General features: G+C 42.0%; 1 protein-coding gene across 1 annotated transcript in view; it reads right to left on the bottom strand.

Annotated features, from left to right (window-relative positions):
* Positions 1 to 1,038: 1,038 nt before the first annotated feature.
* The window catches only part of apaf1 (apoptotic peptidase activating factor 1), a 60,207-nt gene continuing 40,634 nt past the window's right edge, over positions 1,039 to 20,611 (bottom strand). Inside the window, exon 26 of the mRNA XM_072672496.1 lies at positions 1,039 to 2,649. Within this exon, the coding sequence (XP_072528597.1) occupies positions 2,491 to 2,649 (159 nt within the window). The 3' untranslated portion in view covers positions 1,039 to 2,490. The remainder of the gene's footprint in view (positions 2,650 to 20,611) is intronic.

The raw sequence follows: 20,611 nt of genomic DNA, 5'->3' as shown, positions 1-20,611 counted from the left end.
GATTGGTGTGTGAACAAGGCCGATAGCAGAGGGCACAATACAGGATTTTATCACAGTAACTACAGTTGTACATGGTGCACTCATCAAGAAGCTCTTTTTCCACTTTTTACTATGAAATAGATAAACAGAGACCGACAGAGCTGGTTGGAGCAGATAGAAAGTCCTCAGTAGCTCAGATAACCACTCTGAACAGGGAGCAGAAAAGCATCTATGAATACACAACATATCCAACCTTGAGGCAGATGGGCTACAGCAGCAGAAGGCCACATCAGATACAACGTAGTGTTACTAATAAAGTGATTTGTATATATATATATATATATATATATATATATATATATATATATATATATATATATATACACACACAATTAGCTATATTATTATATTAAGCTAAACCACATATATATGCTATATGCTGACAGTGAGATACCCATTTGACATATCTCTGCACCTCACCACACATATTCAACACTGAAAGCTGGTTTGTGTCCATTGTCCATTGTGTCTGTTTCTTTGTTCTATGCACATTTACATTTATACATTACATTTATGGCATTTAGCTCATGCTCTTATCCCAAGTGACTTACAAGATTACTCGTATTACAGAGGTGGGCCAATGTAGTGTTAGGAGTCTTGCCCAAGGACTACACTTGGTGTAGTGCAGCACAGCCACCCAGACCAGGAATCGAACCCGTCTCCCACATGGTGTGGTAACTCACTGGCAGGTAGTGATGTTATCTGTTGCGTTATAGGTTGTGATGTTATCTGTTATCTGTTGCGCCACATTAACCACATTAACCACATTAACCACTTGAACCACATTAACCACATTAACCACTTGACATTTGCACTGTCTGTCTTAGGTAGAGTTGTGTTGTGACGCACCATGCACTTGGGGAAACGTCCTTGCGCTTTGCTGTGTTCTTGTATATGGTTGAAATGACAATAAAGCGTCTTGAAGTTGTTTTCAAACCAATCCTACCATGAAAACCAGTTTAAATGGGAAATATTAGAAATGATAGAAAAGCACTGTGGTAAAATTGAGAGGTTTTATTGACAAGTGTGTTGAAAAGTACACTGCGATTGCCATGCAAAAACAAAACACACACAGAAATCCCAACTTCGCCTGAGTCAACCCAATGAGCCATTTCACGACGTGTAGGGACGCAGGCCTGCAGTGTAAAAGCTTCCAGTGCCATATAGAACATCAGACCCTCATTTATTGAAACAGTTATAAGTCTTGATTCAGTGAAGGGTAACACACAACATATGCCAACTAAACTACAAAACCACATTCTGTTTTTTGGGATGTCACAAAAACCAATGTTGATGTTTGCACCTCTTCAGCCTACACAGGTAGACTTAATATAAAAAATAATCTGCAAGAATAATAAGAAGCGAACCTCAAACACCAAACGCAGTCAGCCATGCTTAAGCTTTTTTCTTGGCCAAAATCTCCTTAAGTTTGTAATGACTTACCTATTGCATGTCTGTGGGTGTGTGTGTGTGCTTGCCAGCATCTCAAGTTAGCTGTTCAGCAGTGTTTAAAGACCTAGACTCACCTGAATGATGGCGTGTGTATAGACTTTGAGATATGGTCTCCAGCCAAGGGCAGGTAGCTGAGCTCTTTCAAAAACTCACTGACTGAACCTCTCTGTATTAAGGACTCCTCATCTCAGAGTTGCTAAAAAAGGACTCCTGCTTTTACTTTACTGCTTTTTCTTTTTAGCCCCCACTACAAAATTATGCGTACAGTGTCTACTCCATCTTTTATGGCATACAATACCTGTGATTGTTCACGCCTAACAATACAGAGTATATAAAGTGTCCACATAATGCTGGTAAACACAGGCATAGTGCAAATCTACCCAAATAAAAATTTTGATTTTAAGACATAGAATTATTACACATAGAATTATTACTAATATTTTTACAGTCCAGCCCAGTTTCACAGCACCCGGATCAAACGCGGTTTATTACTTGTGCGTTATTTATACATTAGCTATTCTTATATTGTTCCTGCCACTTCAAAGATAAGCGGCAATGCTGTTCACAGTAGTATATTTTTGGGGATTTTAAGTCTTCACATCAAACGCTCCGACACAGAGGAGCCAAGAAGAGCTTCTTACTGCCTCACAAAAAAAAGGAGATAAAAATATGCCAGGGAGGCTTTTGTTAATGTGGGTCATAGCGTGCACATTTCAGATTCGAACAGCAAAGACACCCTGATTGTCCTAGAAAAGCAATGATTCGCCTCCTCAAGGCAGCAGAATGTGGTTAAGGCAGGTAAATTGCAACATTACGGTAGTATGAGTCCACGAGACGTATAAAACTTTTGATTAATTAGCACCAACATGGAGACAACAGCCTTACAGAGAGGAACTATGCCCAGACAGCTGGCTTTTAAAGGCTTTGCATTAAAGGTGTAGAAAAGATTGAATTAGGAATGGTGTGGTTCAGTCATTTGAATAGATCTTCAGTTCTGCTCTAAAGCTGTCCTCCCTCCACCTGCCTCAGGATGTAGAGGATTCCAATGTTGTCGATGGTGACAAACGTTCTGAAGTCAGGTGAGACGTGGATGCGCTTCAGATTGGCTCCTGTGGTGTAAAACGTCTGCAGGACTTCTCCTCTCTCCACGCTCCACCACTGCAGTAGAAAGAAGAGGGAACAGCAAGCTTCAATCAAGCTTCAATAATAAGGTATATAAAAAGAATTCTAACTTACATTTTCAATAAATCATCAGTGATGATTGACAATTTGCATGAAAGGAGGTGGTACGATTGAGCCCAGGGTGCCAATGCCCACCTATTTGTATCTCAGGCCCAGTCTTACGTAAGTCAATGTTCAATATTATTATTTTACAAATAGGCAAACAAAGGTTGCAAGTGAAAATGCGCTTATGTGCAGAGGGCTTTTACATGGACTTAAAGATGGGAAGTGCGTGAAATATGACTTGCTTTAAGCTCAAAAGTAGATGAGCACACAATACAGGATTAGATTTCAGTAGCTACTTAGTATTTATCAAATCTCAATGCAGCTCAACCATCAAACAGCTTAGTAACAAGGTTAGATTTTTTTTGCCATTATGAGCTATGATGTATTCTGGTCAAACAACAAGTAATCTAGTCAGTTTTTGCAACATATCTCTCACCACCAATCAAGAAATTCGAATTCGGCCCATCCACAACTTTGTAAATCTCATCCAAAACATCAAAAAACAGAAAACACAGCTATAAAGAAAGAAGGACTACTAACAACTCTGCAAAGCCTGGTAGACAACTAAACCTGCCCTGGTCAGATAAACAGCACTTAACACTTCCATATTTGGGAGAGAGGAGAAAATTGAGCCCTAAAAAGGCCTTTAAACAAACATTCAGTTATTTCTTTTTTTGGGTACATTTGGTAGTACCGATTAACCCACCCGTTCACAGCTCCCCCTAGCACCAGCAAAGCTCCCTACACTAGGAGGGCAAGAACTTCCTCCAATACATGCAAAGTCAGCCACTGCCTCTTAACGAACTGCTGCCAAAGTGGCATCGCCAGGCAGCCAACACTCTCAGTGGAAAGCGCCAGGTCCCCAGATAAACCACACCAGCTAACAGATGCCTGTGCCTGCCAACAAGTGACGAGGGAAGAGAGCGCCATCCACAGAGAGCACGGCCAATTGTGCTCACTCGGATGCTGGCCGCCGATGGCAAAGCGGCATGGCAATAGACTGCTGAGCCACTCAGAGCCCATCCACAGTTATTTATGTCCCTCTTTACACTGTGAAAAGATGACTCGACCTCAGTCTAGACTTCAAACTTGTTGAATGTGTTTGAAATGACTTGGATGGTGGGAGGCAAAAAAAAGACTCCTGCAGATTTCTCTGCAAACTGAAGAGAGTCTCCTGAAAAGAAAGCTGAAGCTGCAATCAAAGTGACGGTGCATTTACCCAATACTGAAACATCTGATATTAGACTCTGTTGAGGCTTCTGTGTCATTGATGCTAAAAAATCTGAAGAAACTGAATCCCTTTCTTTGGCTGTAAATAAAAAATGGTGCCTGACTTTATGACTTTAGCACACTACCGTAGTGTTTATAGATTTTTTTTTAAGGCTCCAATTTATCTTTTTTCCAATAGTATATATTTGGAATCTCTGAAAGCTATGCTCTCCACCGGTTTGTTATCATTTAGTTCAATCCATATTTCATAGCGGGCCTTTTTCTAATGACTCAATTATCTGACAAAGCAATCGATAGATTACTCTAAGACTAATATAATTGATAGTGACAGTTCTACAAGCCATTAGCCATAAAGAAGAGTGTGTAGTGCAGAAGTACACACAGTGGAACACTCCTCAGGGGGGGAAAGTCTTAATATGGCAGTTTCACGAGCAATAACACTTGAGGTTTGTTGTCGAGAGAGAATTATTCTTGGACTGGGTGCCAGACTGTTACGTCACTGTTGGCTGCACTACCTACCCCACCTGTCCATGGAGGAAGAAGGGCTGCTTATATCAAACCATCTGGCACCCGAGCTGAAGAGTCTAACAAAAGGATCTCGGCTAAACTCTCTCGGGCTTATTTGTTAAAAAAAAATAATAATAATGTGTTAATAAAATCGTCAATTCCACACATAATATAACGCCACAGGCCAGTCCAGTAGGTGGGAAGCGGCACAGAATAATCCCCAGCTCCTGAGTAGTTTATGAAAAAGCTCATCACTTTGAGGAAAAGGAGGCCATTGCACACTTAACAGCTAAAGCATGAGTGACAAGAACTGATGCATTTAACTGTTTGTTTTCTTACCACACACACACACGCACACATCTAACAGATTCATTAATCATACACCGCTTTGAGTGAATAAATGTGTCTCATTTGCATTTAAGCAGCTCAGTGGCCAGAGCGCAGAGCTGCAGTGTGAGACAGTTTAAACGGCAGGACCATCTACAATATCTCCAGTGAGGACTCCAGTGAAGACGGAATAGTACTCTCACACACCCACACGCCTCTACATCTCCACACACACCAGCTGCTGCAGAAAAAGCACACCACTCTTCATCTGTTACCTGCTATGATCTGTTCAAAATTGGGCTGTGAAAGGTCTAAAAATGCACCAATATAAGACACAAACCATAGAGCAGGTGACTGTCAGCAACCAGCAGTCCTCTCCAGAACGCGCATGTCACGCATCACATTGCTCTAGCCTCCCAGCTCTAGTCTTATCTGTAGATTATGCAACAAGATGGGTATAGTCATCATGTTTCCTCATTCAAATTTTGTTCAAAATATTGTGAGAATACTGAGTCATGAACCCAGTTTTCTGAACTGAATCAAATCATGGGCCGAGTGTGTTGTTACACCACTGCTTATCAAGGACCCCAACTCTCCAAATTAGAACAGCAGAAGAACCTCTTGAGAGCTGCACTGTGACTGTTGGAAATACAGTGTCCAAGTACTGCAGTGACTAAGTATCCCCCATTACCTAAACTTCAGCTGTGGCAAGAGCTACCTGTAGATCTCCTGATGACACTTTAGGATTGTCTGAGACTTCTTTACGCATCTTGTGGTCTGCTGTTGGACTGAACTTGCTAGGACGGCCTGACCTGGACATGTTGGCAGTTGTTGCACTTTCTAAGTGTTCTAAGACCAGAACAGACCCATCTGCACCTACAACCTTCTTCTGGAAGGCCTCAGAAAGCTCTTTGGATCTAATCATGGTAATATCACTCACTTTACCAATTTAGATCAAACCAAACTAAATGAGTTACTGAGGTTCGAGTAGGATCGGCTTCTCCAAAATTCTCTCGAACAATGTTCTAGGGAGATGATAGACCAAATTTCCTTTACTATGAGACCAAAGAATATAGCAATAACGTTAAAAATGTGGTTGAGCTGCACAATCAATCAAAAATCTGGCTACAAAATAATAAACTGCCAAAAATGCCTGATTTTACTAGAAGTAAAGAAGTTTTTATGCATTGTGGAGAGGTTAAAGACCCCTCTGGAAAAAGCTCATATGTCTATATTATCTCCAAGCACAGCTAGAGAAAGAATCTAGAATGATTACAGGAGGGATTACAGACTACAGTCAGTTTGCCTGACATTACTGGAACTTTCAGTAGGACCATGTCCTATGGTCAGATGTGACCTGAATTGGGATTGGCATAGACACAAAGATGGCCATGCAGAAAGTAGTAGATTGATGAATCTATGATGTTGTGGAGCTGTGTTTCTTCCAACGAACTTGTCCAGACACATGGTGTCACAAACCCCTTTCGAGTACCAGCAAAGCCAGACAGTCAGGAAGCTTAAATTGGGCAGTGGCTGGACCTTTCAGCAGAACAATGATCCATAACGCACCTCAAAATCAACACAAAAATGGTTCACTGACCACAGCCTGAAGGTTCTGCTATGGCCATCCCTGTGCCCTGATCCAAACCTCAAAGAAAATCTGTGGACAAAATATGAAACTACTGTGGACCTTAGAATCGGAAGGATCTGGAGAGATTGTGTATAGAGGAATGGTTTGGACAGCCCATTTTGCTCATGATTACCAAGGGTGCTGAAATTTGTGGATGGCCCAATAAGCAAGTTTGCAAGACGCTAAATGCTGGCTGAGGTTTAAATGTCCAGTAATCGGCTGCATTAGCTGTGTAGCTCCAGTGCAAAACTAAAGAAGCCAAATTCGGATACCAAACCGTGGTCTTGGCTAACTGACTACACATGGACTAAAAGGTGGAAACGGCAAACTTTTCCTTTTAACGAGGAAATTGCAAGAGAGCATTCAGAGCAGAAACATACACACACACCCTCGATGAACCCGCTCTGCTGCAGCCTATAAAGGTCAGCCAGTCGCGCGCACACACACAGATGGTGGCAGAAGTGAAGTGAGTAATGGATCACGGTCTGCTGTGTAGAGAGCTCATATGAGAAACAGCCAGCTGCCGCCTTTAGCTCCAGCTATGTGAGGACACTCACAGAATGGCCGTCTGCCCCTGCGTCCCCGCTACGCCTCAGCGGCCAGGAGAGGAGCTGAACCGTTATTGCTGCAATATACAGCAGAGCGCAAAGCAAGCACACCCCAGCGTGATTAATACAGAGGTGATTTACAGTCACGCAGTGTAACAGGGCGGTTCGGGCAGCATAACTGGCAGATGAACATTTACACAAGCCGGGAGGTGCTATTGCACAACCTAAAAAACACAAAACCCATATTGGAACAAGGCCAGCTTCAATTATTCAACTTCAATACTACTACAGATCTTTCCCAATGCACCGCCACTTTCTCCCCACCATGCACCTTGCGTCTTTTTCGATTGTGTGTGTGTGGCCTGATTGTGGAGCAGCTGGTGGTTGTGTTGGTGGGTTACCAGCTTTTATGTTGTTTGATTAATAGAAATACAAAAAAGCACAGATCATCCCACTTTTTATAAGTAGTTGATAGTTTTAGTAGGACCATGACCTATGGTTAGATGGGACTGACTATGGGAGGTGGGATCGGCATAGACACAAAGATAGCTGTGCATGAAAGTATATGAAAGTACATGCATAGAACCACAAACTCCAGCAAGTACCAGCAGATATTATAGCAAAACCAGACTGCTTCGGTCATGAAGATTCTTTTATCAGAGACTCTCAGTGCTTAGTGTACCTCACTGACTGTTAGTCTGTTAATGGGATCAGTATGCTTGGTTTAATGCTTACAACTGTGGAACTCAAGATCACATTTGTAGGGCAGTTGTTGGTCTAAAAGCTCATGCAATTTTTCTCGCTAATAGAGCTGTGTCCACAAACTTTTGGCCCAAATTTGGTGTGCCAAAACCTTTGCCCAATCCTCAAAAAGCATCTGGAATATCCTTTCAAATGATTAAAGCAATGCCTTGTTCAAATTGTTAATAATTCAAATACTATTTTGTTCTTTGTACTTGTTATTTAGTTGTGTTTGAAGGCATGCTTTTAATGTAATTTAGCCCTTGCTTGGAAAGCACTATGACCAGCTAGCTACCTGTACAAAAGGTGACCTATAAATGATGAGTTTAAATCCAAAACTCAGTATAACCCATTTATTTGCAATGATATTGGTTATTAGATATTTTACATACATTGCAATGTAAGCACAGCTGTAATAACAGCAAAATGCGTATGTAATAACAGCACTGAACATATGTTAGTGTCAATGTTGTTAATTCCCAATGATGAAATGAAAAACACACATTTTTAACATGTTTTGCGACAGGAAAGGTATCATGAAAGTCATATTTGTGCAGGTGTAGCTGCACAGTAGAACAGTGCACCACTACGCCAGAGTCTGCTAAAACGCCCTGAATTTCTCTGAAAGGTTTCTCGGTCCTCCAGACCTCAACTTCACTTCTACCCTTCCTGTTAACTGCTTTTACTTAAATCTATTACAAACTGATGGAAATGGCTACTTGAAAATGCGTTGCGTTGACATCTTCTAATAGCCTTTTCCAGCTTTGTGGGCATCAATTATTTGTTTTGAGGAATCTGGATATTTTTAGCAAGGCTTGAAACTTTCATCACTTAGCATTTTCTTTCCTCCTTTCCAATTTAGTACTGCCAATGAACCCACCGAGGCATAGCTTTAGAAATGTTCCTGACTCTAGGAAGGTAAGGACGTAACACGTCTTCTCCAATACATGCAGAGCCAGCCACCGCCTTTTTCATCGCCTGGCACACATACACGCTCTGAGAAAAGCACCGGGTCCCCAACTCCACCGCAGCAGCTAATAGACACCTGTATCGGCCAACATCCCTTAGAGGTAATGAGGGGAGAGGGCCATCTACCCACCCGGAGGGAGCACAGACGATTGTGCTCTCTTGGACTCTGGCTGTTGATGGCAAAGCTGCATTGCTTGGTATACGAATTCACGACCCCTGAGCCATAGTGGCAGTGCGTTACACTGATGAGCCACTCAGAGCACCCATTTGGCCTTTTCTAAGGATAACCGTGCCAACAAGCCATAGCCCTAACAAGCTAGCTGAGCTATAGGGCCATGGTAAATTATCTGAGAGATCAAATCTCCTGGGGTGTGCAAACTTGGTGGCACACACCTTTCGTTTTCACTCAATGAAACAAACAAAAGGTATAGCTTTACTTGAATGTTGAGGGTTTACTGTAGACGCCTTGTATAATATCACCTGACAATCTACTAAATTATTAAAAGCCGTTTTTTTTTTTCATTAAAAAACTTTAAATACATTATTGTCCATTGAATGTAACCCTAAACCTAACCCTAAGCCCAACCTTAGCTGTTTTAGGTGTATGGTTACATTCAAAAGACAGTCATTTACATTTAACCTAGAGTTCAGTTGTATTTTATATATGTTCAGTTGAAAGTTAGCTGAATGTCAGGTGAGCACTATAATGGGCCATCCAAGTAAAGTGACACCAAAGAAAATAATCCACTAATCTTTATTCAAATGCCCATCTTCTACTCCCTAAATTATTATCATATAATTATATAATACAATATAAGTAACAGGCCTTTTGACCAGGGGTGCTCAAACTTTTGCATGCCACTGTACATTTATTATTCCACAAATTGACTACCAGTTGCTAAGTAACGCTATAGACAGTGATCTACTCTGTGGTGAAAGAAAGTGATAATGAACAAACTGTGTTCGTGTACAAAGCTGGAACTGAATTCGTTTTTTTGCAGAAGTAAATGACAAGCAAGCGTGTGACATCTTCATACCTCAAATTCCTCAAATTCTCTTCTGTAACACTGAGTTCCATACGGTGCTTCTGATTTTCTTATCAGTGTCCTATCAGCTTATCCGTTCCATTAAAGGTTCTTATAATTATCTGTACTGTTCTAAAGGAAGCAAGGCGGAGCTGATCTGGGGGTGTGAAGGCATCTGTGTCGGAGTTTAGAGACCGGCAGCAAGAGTGTGTGGCCATGAATGTGCTCAGGCTCCATTAAGCACTATGGCACACACACACGAAAGTACATTCCTTTAGGAGAAAAGCACAGAGAGAAGAACAAGTGACCTTGCTCCAGCGTACACATCAATCACGCCATCCAATCAGCGTAATGTGGCGCAGCATCTTAACAGCGAGACTCAATGGCAAAATGGTGAGAGCTGAAGGTGAGAGAAAGCCATAAAGACTCAGAGCTCCAGGAACAGAAAGCACAGCGTGTTCCGAGAACTGGTGGGAAAAAAATGAGGCGCCGTGAGAAACTGGCTTTATAAAAGCTGAGCCCAAGGCAGCTGCTTGTCGTGCAGGGAGAACAAGTGTGAAAAAAAAATAGGAGGAGAAAATGGAGGACGGTCACTAGGTGAGTCCAAACGGCAAGCGCAGTATTCAAAATAGCCCCCAAATCACTATTCCCTATACTGGACAATAAGGACCACCACATGCAAGGACACGCCCCTGTTAGATGGAACAGAATTCATTAGTAATGCATTAGAAGACCGGACCACTCTCCGCTTAACATCAACGGCTCCTCTGTGGAGATCGTTAAGAGCACCAAGTTCCTTGGTGTCCACCTAGCAGAGAACCTCACCTGGTCCCTGAACACCAGCTCTACAGCCAAGAAAGCCCAACAGCGTCTCTACTTCCTCCGGAAGCTGAGAAAGGCCCGTCTCCCTCCACCCATCCTCACCCTCTTCTATAGGGGAACCATAGAGAGCATCCTAAGCAGCTGCATCACTGCCTGGTTTGGGACCTGCACAGCCTCTGACCGCAAGTCCCTCCAACGCATTGTGAGGACAGCTGAGAAGATCATCGGAGTCTCTCTCCCCTCAGTCATGGACATTTACACCACCCGCTGCATCCGCAAAGCAACCAGCATTGTGGATGACTCCACCCACCCTTCACACAGACTGTTCTCCCTCCTGCCATCAGGAAGAAGGTACCGCAGCATCCGGTCCAACACGACCAGACTCTGCAATAGCTTCCCCCCAAGCCATCAGACTCCTCAACACAACTCAACTTCTGAACTGATATCTTTCTGGTACATGTACACTCTCCCTCTCTCTCTCAACCATTCACCCCAGATAACATGGGAAGCATTTTTTGCACAAGCATTTGCACTAATAACTTTACTACCTCACTGGACTCTATTTATTGCACATTGCACAACTTGCACACTACCGTCATTATTTATTATCCTCTGTCTGTACTGTGTTGTGTTGTCTGTCCGCACTTGTTTGTTTGTGTTGCACTTGTGTCTTGTATGCACTGTCTATGTTGCACCATGGTCCTGGAGGAACGTTGTTTCGTTTCACTGTGTACTCTGTATGTAGTTGAAATGACAATAAACCCACTTGACTTGACTTGACTTGAAATATAGAAACACATCACGTTATAGCGTTATGTCTGTTACGTCCCCAGAGTAGCACCACATGAACCCTCGCTAGGTATTTAGGGGACATCACTTAAAACACAACCTATTGTCATTCATGTAAGTTTACTGGGGATTCTTTGCCATGTTTTCAAACACCACTACAAAGTGGAGCTCTCCCAAAACAGCACCCTACAGTGATTAAGGTCTTAGTGTCGACCTCCAAAACACTTTGACGAATGAAAAAGAACGCTGGAAATGAACTGCACAGGAACAAAAACACAACCAGACATGTAATCATGCTGGACTGTTCCAGAACCAAAATGGTAGTTTAGCCATTCCATTCAGGATCAGGTTAAGACCCCCAATTCATGGTGCTCCATCTCCACAAACTCCGTAAACATGACACTTCCCCTATCATGGACACTACTTATTCATTGGTAACTTTGCAACACTCACTTCACCCTTTCTCTGTTAGCCTTGTAAGGCCCTGCAAGATCAGCAGGTATGACCAGAAGGGGACATCAGTTCACTCAGTTTCAAAGATTTTAGCTTGCGGTTTTTGTAATGCATGAAGTTGTGGAGGTCAAGATGAAATCCGGAGACCAAGAAAACTATTCATATGGTGTGTGGCCATGTGTGTGTTCTTGATCAGGGAAAGGCACAACCTCTGTTTTTCAAGCCTACTGTGCTGTTTTATTACAATATTGAACAGAAAACATAATTAACTGTTGTTTTTTTATTTTATTTTATTTGGGTTGGAACTCTTACAACAAATGTAATGGGGAAATGAATGGAAAGATTAAAATACTGGTTCTGCTCAGAGTGAGCTGACTGATTTTACTATTCTGTTTCTGAGCCCTGGGTTTGGACACTGCACTGGTCTAATCAAAGGTTTAGTGGCCGAACAGCCAGTGCGTGAAGCAAGTAAAGATTTTAAGGGAAGGATCTGCAGACTAGAACTCCAAACAGTTTAACTATAAAGAGAAAGTACCTGCCTCAGCCGACCTGAATGACCAGCTCAGTTTCACACCGATTCTGCTGGAGGACTATTCTATAATCCAGTACACACACACACACACACACACACACACACAATGTATAATTGTGTATTGAATCATTATCACTACACTCGCATTTGATTTACATCTGTTGGCCAAAAGTTTGTGGACACAGCTCTATTAGCCAAACATACTGGCAAAAGGTTTGGCACCCCACATTTCAGCCAAAAGTTTGTGGACACAGCTCTATTAGACAAAAGTATTGGAGGTGCTTTTGAGTGAAATGTTGGGCATCTTACATTTTGGCCAAAAGTGTGGACACAGTTCTATTAGCCAAACATATCAGAGGAGCATTTGGCACCCCAAATTTGGGCAAAATGTTTGTGGACACAGCTCTATTAGCCAAAAGTACTTGAGGAGCTTTTGGACAAAGGTTTTGGTACTTCACATTTGGGCCAGATTTGTGGACACAGCTCTATTTGCCAAACATACTGGCAAAAGTTTTGACACTTCACATTTCAGCCAAGAGTTTGTGGACACAGCTCTATTAGCTAAACATATTGGAAGAGCTTCTAGACAAAGGTTTTGGCACACCAAATTTGGGCGAAAAGTTTGTAGACACTGGTCTATTAGTGAGAAAAATTGGACAAGCTTTTGGACCAACAATCTTTTGGGCAACATTTTTGGCACCCCACACTTTATCCAAAAGTTTTCGGACACAGCTCTATTAGCGAGAAACATTGGACGAGCTTTTGGACCAACAATCTTTTGCGCAACATTTTTGGCACCCCACATTTTATCCAAAAGTTTTCGGACACTGCTCTATTAGCGAGAAACATTGGACGAGCTTTTGGACCAACAATCTTTTGGGCAAAATTTTTGGCACCCCACATTTTATCCAAGGGTTTCTGGCACCCCATTACTGCTGAGCTGCGATCATAGTCACAGTTTCTTTTCACAGCTTTGAGCCTAATCAAAAACAGTTACTACACTGCATTACACTGGAGACCACACTGCCTGGTGTGTGTGTGTGTGTGTGTATGTATATATCAGTAGAGGGTAATACTGATTGTGACAGCTTTCTTTTTTGGCATCCCAACTGCAGTGGCTTTTCCTTTTACCTGAGGCCAGCAGGTTAGCAGCACAGATTACATAAGAGTAATGTTAAACCTCTGTCTCATCACTCACACGCACACACACACACACACACACACACACACACACAAACACACACACAAACACACACACACACACACACACACACAAAGAGTATATGCAGGACGGATTGTGTGTGTTTTCAGGGTTCTTGGATTTTTTTGGATCATACTTGGATTTTGTACGCATACGAGTCACTCAGGATTATGGAATGCTTGGTCCTGTCAAAAAGAGTCTTTCTTTATCCATAAAGTTCCCTGTATACTCTTGTGTAACTCATGTGGATGTACTTACTTGTTTATTCATGCCTGTGTGATGTGTTTAAAGTCATGGACCCATGCAAAAAGTTAAAATGTGGCCCCTCATATAAAGTGCCCGGTCAAGCCCCTGAGGCTGATAGATAAAAAGATAAAAGTAGAGATGGAGAACAGAGATGAGGAAAAGAAAAGAATATAATAGATAAATGTGGACAGAGACAGAGGAGCCCCTCAGAACCCACAGCTATGCACAATCTCTCTTTTCTGCTCTGTGGATCTTTCACAATCTTTCTCTCCCTCTCTTCCTGGCTTGTTCGATCCTTCCTTCTCCCTCCCTCTCACTCTTACTGTCTGTTTTCCTCTGTCTGTACCTCTCTGTCTTTCACGCTGTCTGTATTTCTCTGTTTCCCTCTCTGTGTCTGCACCATCCCTATATTTCTTTCTGTCTGTATATCTTTGTAATTCTGTCTGTCTGTATTTCTCACTCAATCTGTCTCTCTGTATTTCTCTCTGTCTGTTTGTATTTTGTTCTCTCTGTCACTTCAGTTTAATTCACTTTTCAGTTCAGGGTGCTTCACTGACATGACATGTAGTGCTACATGTGTATTGCCAAAGCTTGAGTTCCAGGTCTGAGAGATTTAAAACAAAGAATATTGAACAGATTAGAGTCTGGGAGAAGACCAGTTCAAACAATTGACAGCTTAGGTTTAAAGCACTGAACAATGTAACATTAGGAAAAGAGAGAAATGTATGTATATGCAATACTGCTACTAATAATGGTTATACTAATAATAATACTAATACTAAATCTACAAAACTCAAAGTGTGTATGTAATGTGTGATATTTGCTATAACAGCTTTCTCTGGATCAGACAGGCTGAGGAATGTGGGATATTTGTTGTTGATCTTTGTACAGAACGGTTTGCAGATCTCAGTGTACTCTGGGTGTTCTGTCAGGAACTGCAGCTCTGCCTCTGTTCTAATTAGCTGGCACTGCCGGCATGTTCTGTTTTCCTGAGGAAACCCAGGATCTCTTGTGCCTGCCAGTCTCTATAGCCAGGCTGTGCTGACGGAGTCTGTACCTGGTCAGGGTGATCCTCAGTTTTAGATCAGCTGCTGTGCTCATGTACTCTGCCACACAGTTTTAGGACCAGATACACTGCATTCTGCTTTGTGATTTAGTTACATTTTTCCCCAATAGGTGTGGTGTTGGAAACTAGATGTAATTTGGTTTATTCTGAGTAGATGCGTGTTCGTCTGGTCCTGAGTTAGGCGGCAAACCACGAGAGGGAGTGTTTTATTGCGTAGAACATCTCGGCTATGATTTTGGCTTGTTTCTGGCCTTGAGTGTCTTATTGCTTTTATAGAATTTGGCGTTTCTGTGCACATTTTAACATATTTGTACCACATGCATTATCTCAATTGGATGTTTTTCCCATTGGTCAAATTGTTCATTGGTAAGCAGACCCCATACATCGCTGCTACAAAGGGCAATAGGCTCAATTACTGACTAATTTTAGCCAAGTTTGACATGTTATGGCGTAAAAAGCCCAGCATGCATTTTCTCTCATCTGATTTACTGCGTTTAATTTCCAGATAAACTGCTCATGATGCTAAAATAATGACATAGTTGGAGAAGTTGCTGATGTCGTCTGTGCCTAATATAAATGTGTGTTTTGTACTAGGAGATCTTTTTGGGATTTTTTTAGGTTAAGTGCTCCAGTAGGCTCAGGTTCTGCTGTAGACCCTGTTCTGTGGGGGACAGCTCTCTCTGTCTCTCTACCTCTTTCTCACATCCTCTTTCTCTCGGCCTCTCACACTCACACCCTGTCTCCATTTCTCGGACACTCACTTTTGTTCCCCCTCCAGGGTCAGTGTACTCACCCATGGTTCTCAATCTGTACACCTGTGTGTGTATGTGTGTATATGTGTGTGTGTGGTGCTGTCAGGCTGCTGTAGGATCATTCCTGTTTGCACACACTTTGACGTTCTGACAGAACTGTCATGACTCTACTTCACTGAGCCATAGCAGCTTTAAACTGTGTGTGTGTGTGTGTCTTTCACTCTAAATCAAATGGTCCAGGTATTATGCAGAGCAGCAGAAAATCCTGAGTACTGAACCCTCCCACACACACACACCACATACAGCAGACCTCACAACAGCTTCCCTCCTAAACTCCAGCCCAAAGGCTGTCTGTCATTACAGCTCTTACCTCTGATTTACATACCACTGGCGCTATGAGGCTAATGTAGCTAACGAGCAGTGGCAGCTTGTACCCAGCAGTTTAGTGCCAAACTAAAGAAGTTAACTTCAGACCCTCAAACATGCCTTGGCTGATCGGCTGCACTTTTAATAAAGGTGTGCGTGTGTGTGTGTGTGGGGGGGGGGGCATAGCTTTAAGCCAGCTTCTTCTACGCTTCTGACCCACATTTAAAAGAGCGACGGTATGTTTTCAGGAATGCTGTGCCATCTGAAGATCTTTTACTCAAAATGTCAGATATCTGACGTGGGCCTTTTCCTCAAAGTCAAGCTGCTCTCCACATCTCCTCTGGCTCCTCTCTAGAGGGAAGAGTTAAATGGAACACTGTTTGATCCGCTATGCCTAAAAGACTCCAAATAAGACAGGCTGTGGGTTTGTATGCCAGAGAGACAGAGAGAGAGAGAGAGAGAGAGAGAGAGAGAGAGAGAGAAGGAGAGATCCTAAACAGTGGCTTTCATTATGTGAGCCGCAGTATTCATGGAGGAGCATCTCCCTCCCTGGTAAAGGTCAGCATAAGGCCAGCTGTAGAGAAGCAATAACTCTTCAATGCTGCCTGCCTGCTTTGTTTTACCTCTTGTCCCTCACGCCCAAAGGTACCATTTTTACACCTGGTCACTTCATCTGACTAGTATCTGGATTGTATCCTGATAAGACTTGAGACGCATGCATTTATAGTCGGTAGTCAAATGAGTGGGAGGATATATATACAGATTTGCTCATTATGCAGCAATTATTACTGGAGTTTCAGTTGTACTGGGAGGGGTTCGGGCTGTTGAATTATCTTGGAGAGACGGATGTGATTACACTGCATTACATGTGGCTCAAATGCGCCTCACACCACCTCCTGAAGTGGTTTGAGTAATCGGATTTGAATCTGGTTTCAATGCGTCTTGGCTGTGTTTACACTTGCCTTTGTATGTGGCTTGGCCTGATCCAGATATACTCCTGATACTCAGGATGTATGAAGTGACCAAGTGTAAAAGGGGTCTGAGATCTAGTTATTCTGGTGATCAGCAGTGATGTGCTCCAAGTAACCCCTTTTTTACGTTCACATTTAAGTAACGATTTAATAAAACGTGAAAAGCTTAAGTGTGACCGTAAGACATCAGCAGAGTGTAGTTTTGGACTTATCCCCCTATTAGCTGATCTACAGATGTTCACATTGGGAACAAACTATCTGGGGAAACTCACTGATTCTCGGCAATGTTAAGGTTAGTATTGGGACCAGTGTAATGTTTAGAATTAGGTTTTGGGTTAAAGGTGATTTTTAATAGATATTTAGTTGACTACTTTTTAAGGTACGCTTTACAAATGAAGTGTTACCCTAGACTCAACTATACGCATCTTGTCCGTCTTTCTTGATTCAGAAATAAAGAAGCTGTTGGCTCTTCATGCAGAGGACGTCACCTCTTGTTTAACAGGGCTTTCATGGCAAACGTGAATGCGTTCATCCCAATAAAACACCATTATAGTGCTGCAAGTGTGTTGGTGAAAACCACACCAGCAAAGGCTCATCGATACATCCTTTATGCATGAACATGAAGACGTCAGTTTCAAACATTATAACCGTCACTGCCCACATACTTCCATGCTTCCTTTACAGTGGCATAGAAGTTAAGCAGTACAGTCAGAAGTTTCTGAGAACAACAAAGATGGCGACAGTGGAGGAGGTTATGATAATGTACTTACTACAACTAAAGATAAAAGAGGCAGCGCTGGATTTCCTGCCAGAGTTCCGGTTTCGCCTGAACTATTCGCTACACTGCCCCTGCAATTTCCAGTGGTACTGCATCATTCCATAAGCTCTTAGAGAATGTGCACAAATATGGACGAAATGAGCACGTAAGGAGTCGGACAGAAGGCGTAATACTGAGCATAAACAAGCCTTTAAAACGTTTGAAAACATGATTGTCTGGAAAAACCTTTTGTTTGTCACACTTTATTTTAGGTGTCTCTAATAACTGTGTAGTTACAAACAACAAACAGTGTAATAACAATGTAACTACTAGTGGTAATGCAATTACTCAATAACTATGAGATCCTGTATATTCTGCTGTTGCAGCTATTTAGATGAAAACTAAAGATGATAATACCTGTATTACACCTGCAACAGTCAATACATCGCCTGAAGTTACTTTGTTATTATATGGACTGTTAATGTGTAATTACATGTGTCATCAAAAGACATTTCTTAAAAAGTGGGACCTTTTTTTTTTAAATAACACACTTTATCAAGTCTTGGGTTTTAGCTGATGTGAGAATCAGGGACATCTGATTATATGCAGGTTAATCACCTGATCTAAAGCAAAAGTATCAATCGAATCGATGCACCATATCATGCCAAACCCTTTATTTTAACATTCACAACATTTGGAGGACACTCTTCTCCAGAAGTACTTACATTTGAATCAAATTAAATAGGTACTTGAATGTAGAGTCTTGCCCAAGGACTCTTATTAGCTTGCCTGACCAGGGAATCAAACCTTGGTCTGCCAAAGGGAGGGCAAAGTTAATTTATCTAGTGCTTATATATAAAGCAATTATATGAAGCAAAGCAGCTGTACAGAGATCCGGATTAGAGCCCCAAGGAAGCAGACCTTGCCACTGGCAAGGAAAATCTCCCTCTGACTAGGAGGAACAAACCCTAAGAGGAACCCAGGTTCAAAAGGGGAACCCATGCTCTGCTGATCAACACCGCAAATCAAAGCAAATTACAGCAAAAGCAAGAAATGGTGACTAAATAATGGAAACACAATAATGCAAAACGAATCCACATGCAGAAGTGAGTCCAATTCTATACAGAAGTGCTCAGATTTAACCACTGAAACTAGAGGTCAGGTGTCTTTTATCGCGGGAATGAAGATTAGATCTATATATTTGTCCTGCTAATATGAACATGTAAAGAAATTGGACTTTGGACATTAGTAGCAATGGTTTTAGGAAGAGTCTATGGACTACACTACACCACAACACAATACCTTAATTAAAAAAAAAGGCATTTTCATGTGCACTCTTAAAAGTGTTGCTTTTAAACGTTCGGCCTTAGCTTCTAATGGTGTTATAACTGGTGCTAAGCCCTAACCACGGATCCTGAAGAACATCCCCCGAACAACGAAAGTACAAAAAAAACAACAAAAAAAAAAACACGCCCATGGAGAACCCTGAGCCACAAATCTACATAAAGCCTCCTTTCTTTACTCCTCCCACTGAGACTAAAGGAGAACAATGATCTTTTCTTATGCAGTGTGTGTGTATTGTTGTTCTGCTGCGAGATACGCCAGCGTCACACTGTATTGTACGTGTGTGTGTAATGATGAAGGTGAAGATTTGAAGGCTGTTGGGATGAGGAGTGTGAATTATTTTGGGCCTCCAAATCACTGGGCAGGGGACCACTAGTGGAAAAATGTCTGTGTGTGTATGTGTATGTGTATATGTGTGTGTGTGTGTGTGTGTGTGTGTTGAATGTGTGTTTAGTCGAGGTAACGCCTCTCCCCCAGTGGAGCTGTAATATCCTGTCTGACCTACACATCTTTCTCTTCACTCCTCCAGGTAATCTCTGTCTTTCACACACTATATTACACTAGGAGTCTCATAGGACGTACACACACACACCACGGCACAAGCAATAGCTATTTGTCATTTATGTGTGAAAGCAAAACAGCACAAAGACAGATATTGCCATACACCACGGTCATAAATCACTGCCATGCGCACACAGACAGGATGCACTGACAGTGGTGGTATTTTATAAGAGCACTGAATGAACAAAAAGGTTAAACAGCACGTTTGACATTAAAATGGCATTTCTGATAGAAGATAGTTTCAAATGGCAAAACAGCACCTTTCACAATCAACCAAACCACTACAATTTTCAATCTGATATTCATCTTATATTTTAAAATTGACTTTGACTGCACATATTGTTAGCAGAGATTACGGATTACATTAGAGACTGTTAGCATGTGTAATCCTGCTTTCAGGACCAGGTGTCATTTTACATTCAGACCGGTGTAACGCCAAGACGTCTCTTGTTGATATCTAGATACAGAGCGCACACTATGAAGTTCTGAATGACCGCTAGCCTCCCATCAAAATAAAATACACATTCAAACACAGAAAAGCATGTACTCATAGTGTGCGAGTGTGTGTGTGTGGGTGCATGTGTGCAGCGAGGCAGTGCTCAGTGGTTGGTTTGGATAAAAGACCTGCATGTGTAAAGACTGCAGCATGGACATGAAAGAGCATGAGGAATGAAAGAAGCACTGACCTAACCCGGAGTAAACACACCAACAGAAAACAAAATTCCAACTTGAACAGAGATTCCACCAGAGAAAACGGACTAAGGAGAGTGCAGAGGAGGAGAACAGAGAAGAGCAATGAAAAGATAAGAATAGTGAGACAATCAGAAACAGAAATGTGGAGAAGAGAAGAGTAGGGAGGAGATGAAGGTGAAAGACAAGACAAGAAGAATTGAGAAGAGAAGAAAAGAAAAGAAAGAAGAGTGGAGAAAAGAAGAAAAAAAGCTAAAAAAGAGTAGAGACAGTAAGCGTGAGGAGAAGAAAAGCTGAAGAGACAAGAAGAAGAGTGGAGAATAGATGAGATGAGACAGGAAGAGTGAGGAGAGAAGGAAAGCTGAA

This window comes from Salminus brasiliensis, chromosome 2 (assembly GCF_030463535.1).
Source record: "Salminus brasiliensis chromosome 2, fSalBra1.hap2, whole genome shotgun sequence".
NCBI lineage: Eukaryota > Metazoa > Chordata > Actinopteri > Characiformes > Bryconidae > Salminus > Salminus brasiliensis.
This window is presented reverse-complemented; position numbering and strand designations above follow the sequence as displayed.